General features: G+C 41.3%; 1 protein-coding gene across 2 annotated transcripts in view; it reads left to right on the forward strand.

Annotated features, from left to right (window-relative positions):
• The window catches only part of LOC145775213 (ciliated left-right organizer metallopeptidase-like), a 40,137-nt gene extending 36,740 nt beyond the window's left edge, over positions 1-3,397 (forward strand). Inside the window, exons 15-16 of one of the 2 annotated variants that reach the window (XM_082586459.1) lie at positions 956-1,135; positions 1,653-3,397. In XM_082586459.1, coding sequence (XP_082442585.1) covers positions 956-1,135; positions 1,653-1,983 — 511 coding nt within the window. In that variant the 3' untranslated portion in view covers positions 1,984-3,397. Of the gene's footprint in view, positions 1-955; positions 1,136-1,652 lie in introns of those variants that run through there. The other variant, XM_082586460.1, reaches the window with a different exon arrangement.
• Positions 3,398-3,924: the final 527 nt, after the last annotated feature.

A 3,924-nucleotide genomic window follows, 5' to 3' on the forward strand; every position in this document is an offset into this window, starting at 1 on the left:
ATTTTGCAACATTTCACAGCATTAAAACTGGATTTCATTTGATATTTTTTTGAAAGTTATGACGATGAGCTTGATTTAAATATGAAATTCATCCATATTGTTGATGGAAAAACTTCCCGCTAAATTACAGGATGATTTTTAAAACTCAAAACGGATTCTTGCACTAGAAAATTATTCAGAGAAATCACTGGATTTTGGCCATTAATGTGTAATTCCTATCCCAAAGTGGCAGAGAAATTTATTCGAAGTATCCTCCCGTTTGCTTTCACTTGTCTGTGCGAATCAGGTTTTTCAACTCTTGCAAATGAAAACAAAACAGAGAAACACATTAGACGTGGAGAATGATACTCGTCGTGCTCTTTCCAATACTCTTCCACCACTCATGAGTTGTCGAAACATAAAAATTACAAGCTTCACAAAGACTGTTAAATGCATTAACTCTTATAAATGCAGGTCTATTCTTTGAATAAAGTACTTTTCAGCAACGTTCTTCATTAATTAAATTATTTTAGTATGAAAAGGAACATTACAGGCTAAAAAGCTTATTACCAGTGAAAGTTCAGCTTATCTTCCAAGGCTTAGATTAAAATATCAATGTAAACGAGTTTTTAACAAACTAAATTTATAGGGGGTGAATTTAGATTTGAATATTGACTGAAAGGGTGTACCGGATAAAAAAGGTTGGGAACCACTGACCTAAATGGATCATCAGAAGGTTCTTATTCAAATAGAATCTATTTATATTTTATTTGAAGAATTTATGTTCTATTTAAATAAGAACCTTCTGATGATCCATTTAGGTGAAATAGGCTGTCAAGGGTTTAGATAGTAATAACTATATTTGATTGTATTAATACTGTATGTATATTGTATACTAATTAACATTACCAACCAATTGGCTGGTATGACCAATGGCTACTTTGTTGAGGTGGCAATGGCAACATATTGTTCCCAGGACCTCTGTTCAAGGGAAGCCTGAGGAGCATCAGGACGCGGTGGATTTCGACATGAAAAGCGAGAGGTTGACGACGCGATCGTGCACGGAGGCGGTGCGTAGACTCAAAGTGATGATCTACAACAAGATATTGTCTGTGCGCGTGGACGGGAAGGAGTTCATGGCAACCCGGTTCTCATAGTGAGTGACCTTATGCAATTCGGAAACTAGTACTTCGTTCTGTCAGGCGGGCCACCGCATTGTTAGCTGGATGCTAAAATGGACGTCGGTCTATTACTTATCACCTGATTATGTCTTGGAGACGGTCATGTCTGATGGTGGTCGCGAAGATCGCCTTCTCGTTCTGTTGATCTAAATTTTTAACCACCGAGCATAATCATGGATGCAAAAACAATCCACTATCAATCCTACCTACCCATCACCACTTCTATGACTAGCGGCCGCATATCAACATGGTGACATAACGGCACGAACTTTCTTGTTCTGCTTCGGTGTTGTCACGGCTTACGTCATTTTGATTCCATTCCAACTTCCGAGAATTTATGATCGCATGGATTTCCAGCCAATTGTGATTTGACTCGAGTAAAAATGTAAATTAGCAAATCGACCTCTAGTCAAAATTCAAGCTCGCACATTGGCATGGCCTGTGTATGTCCGTCGCTATGGTTTGAAGCTATCAGTTACTTTTGTATTTCAGCACATATAGCTTGCAACCATGCCAGCCAGAAAAGGTCTTAAATTCAACGTCGGTCAATGAAAGCCCATCCAAAGTTGATCACTTTGAAGAAGACCATCGTCCACCACCCAGCGGCCGTTCACAGTCAGGGATCATAGCCGCTTCAGTAATCGGAGCGCTGTGTTGCACAGCATTTATGACAGTTGGCGCCATATTGTATTTCAAAAGCATCGTTCCCAACGCCATCGGTCCTTCTGCTGGTCAAAACCCTGAGGCCTCGTACCAGCACACTTCTCAAAGCTCCCCCACATCAGAGAGTGGCAGCGTGGGACAGATTACTTTCTCCGTGTGAACGCATTCACCGGCACTCCGCCTAATGCCTTCACGTTGTCATAGCGAATTTCGTTCGATCGACCTCTCATCAATCAAGAAACAGCGAGTTTACCGATGAAATGTGCCTGTAACTCAAACACTGCCAGTTTGACTGGACCTATCAGCCCTAAACGATTCACTAACTGTTCATGTTCGTTTTGAATCTGCATTTGAATCTTGTGCCACATTCCTCGCAGCCCTATCACTGCCGAGTTTTCCACTAAAATCATTCTTCTGCTACTGCGCCCATCAAATCATGAAGTCTTATTTGTTCTAACTTCAACATACAGTAGAATTCGCCTATAACGGCTTCGTTTATAATGTCAATTCGCCTATTACGTCACATTTCGCTCGGTCCCGGCAGAATTCCTATCTTTTACGTGCATTGTAGTTCGGCTATAACAGCATCGCCTATAACGTCAATTCGCATGTAACAGCACCCTTTATTGGTCCCCAGACGTCTTTTGTTCGCTTATAACGTGACTTTAAGCCATCACTTTCACCACGAACGGTCAGTCTTTTAATCCAGTTAGCGCTGCTGCTTGCAAAATGTCTTCCCTTTATTTTGCTACGTCGTTCGCAGCAGGGACTTTAACTTTTTCCCGCGTGAAAAACTATCACGTGTAAAAAGCAGCAGGCTCTACAGCTGACGATCCCGTAGAAGCCGTTTTAACCCCAGTAGAAGCCTTGAAGTCAATCAGACAACTAGACCGATACATCCGAAGTCACGACGATAGCGAGCAAATCCTACATTATTTAGAAAAAGCTGAACGCTATGTGGTAGAGGAATCCGTGTAAAAACCTAAACAGCTGAAGATCAATGCCTTTTTTGCTAATAAACGATGAACTTCTCTACTACTGTATGTAACGAGCTGTAGCCTATTGCTCAAATTTCCTGTATCTTTCGCTGTAGGTTAGTTTTTTAAACAAGTTCTTTGTTTACTGTATTTTCTGCGTGACTTTTGTCAGTTTGGTGGTACACAGTAAACCTGACTGGATTATACACCTCTTTCTTTAATGAAAAGACAGTTTAGGAATCGTTTGCGGTAGTTTGTCTATAACGTCAATTCGGCTATAACGTCAGTTTTTGCAATCCCCTAGAGGTGCCGTTATAGGCGAATTCTACTGTATACCGTATGTGTCATCGGTGTCGCCTTTGTCAGTCATGAACTTTGCACTGTTAGTGACCCCCCAATATGCACCTACCCCAAAGATATCATGCCTAAGGTTGGGACTCCCCCAAATGTCAACGCATTTTTTTAACTAACTCCCCCCGTGTCAACACTCAACGTCAACATGTCCGCTAGGGTGTTCTTTTTATATATTTGCTAAAGCTTTAACATCGTTATGTCGCAAGTCTAACATTATTTTAACGTTTACAGAGTTGATAGCACTCCATCGTCATTGTCGCATTCTATGCTCGTGCATTGTCACTACAAGTGCCTTGTATTTGAAAACTATCGATATGAAATAAACGCCAGACAGCGAGATGATGAATATGCAATGGAACGTCACAGCTTGCGGCGCTGTTCGAATTATTTACTTTCTAAATGTCATTGAAGGGTGAAGTCCCGAGCAGTGACATCCACACTTCCTCAGCCAACGATCAAAACAACATGTTAGTAAACCATCCTGCAATTTCACTGTTTATGAAACAACCCAACTATCCTGCTGTGTGTTGTGGACAACCGCTGCTCGGGGGGACATGAACAAAACATACGAAAAGAACGCAAACGTACATAAAGCAGCTTCCGTGTCACTTCACATGAAGCTCCACAAGTTGCCAGGGAATCTCACAAAGAAAATATCGCGATGAGGCAAGAAACACAATGCGTAGTAACACTGGCTAGGCAGCACGAGTGGGAAAATGTGTATATAGCGTAAAGGCACAATATTACAACACTATTAAGTTGGCTGAAGT

The sequence above is a fragment of the Aplidium turbinatum genome, chromosome 8, assembly GCF_918807975.1.
Source record: "Aplidium turbinatum chromosome 8, kaAplTurb1.1, whole genome shotgun sequence".
NCBI classification, from domain to species: Eukaryota; Metazoa; Chordata; class Ascidiacea; order Aplousobranchia; family Polyclinidae; genus Aplidium; species Aplidium turbinatum.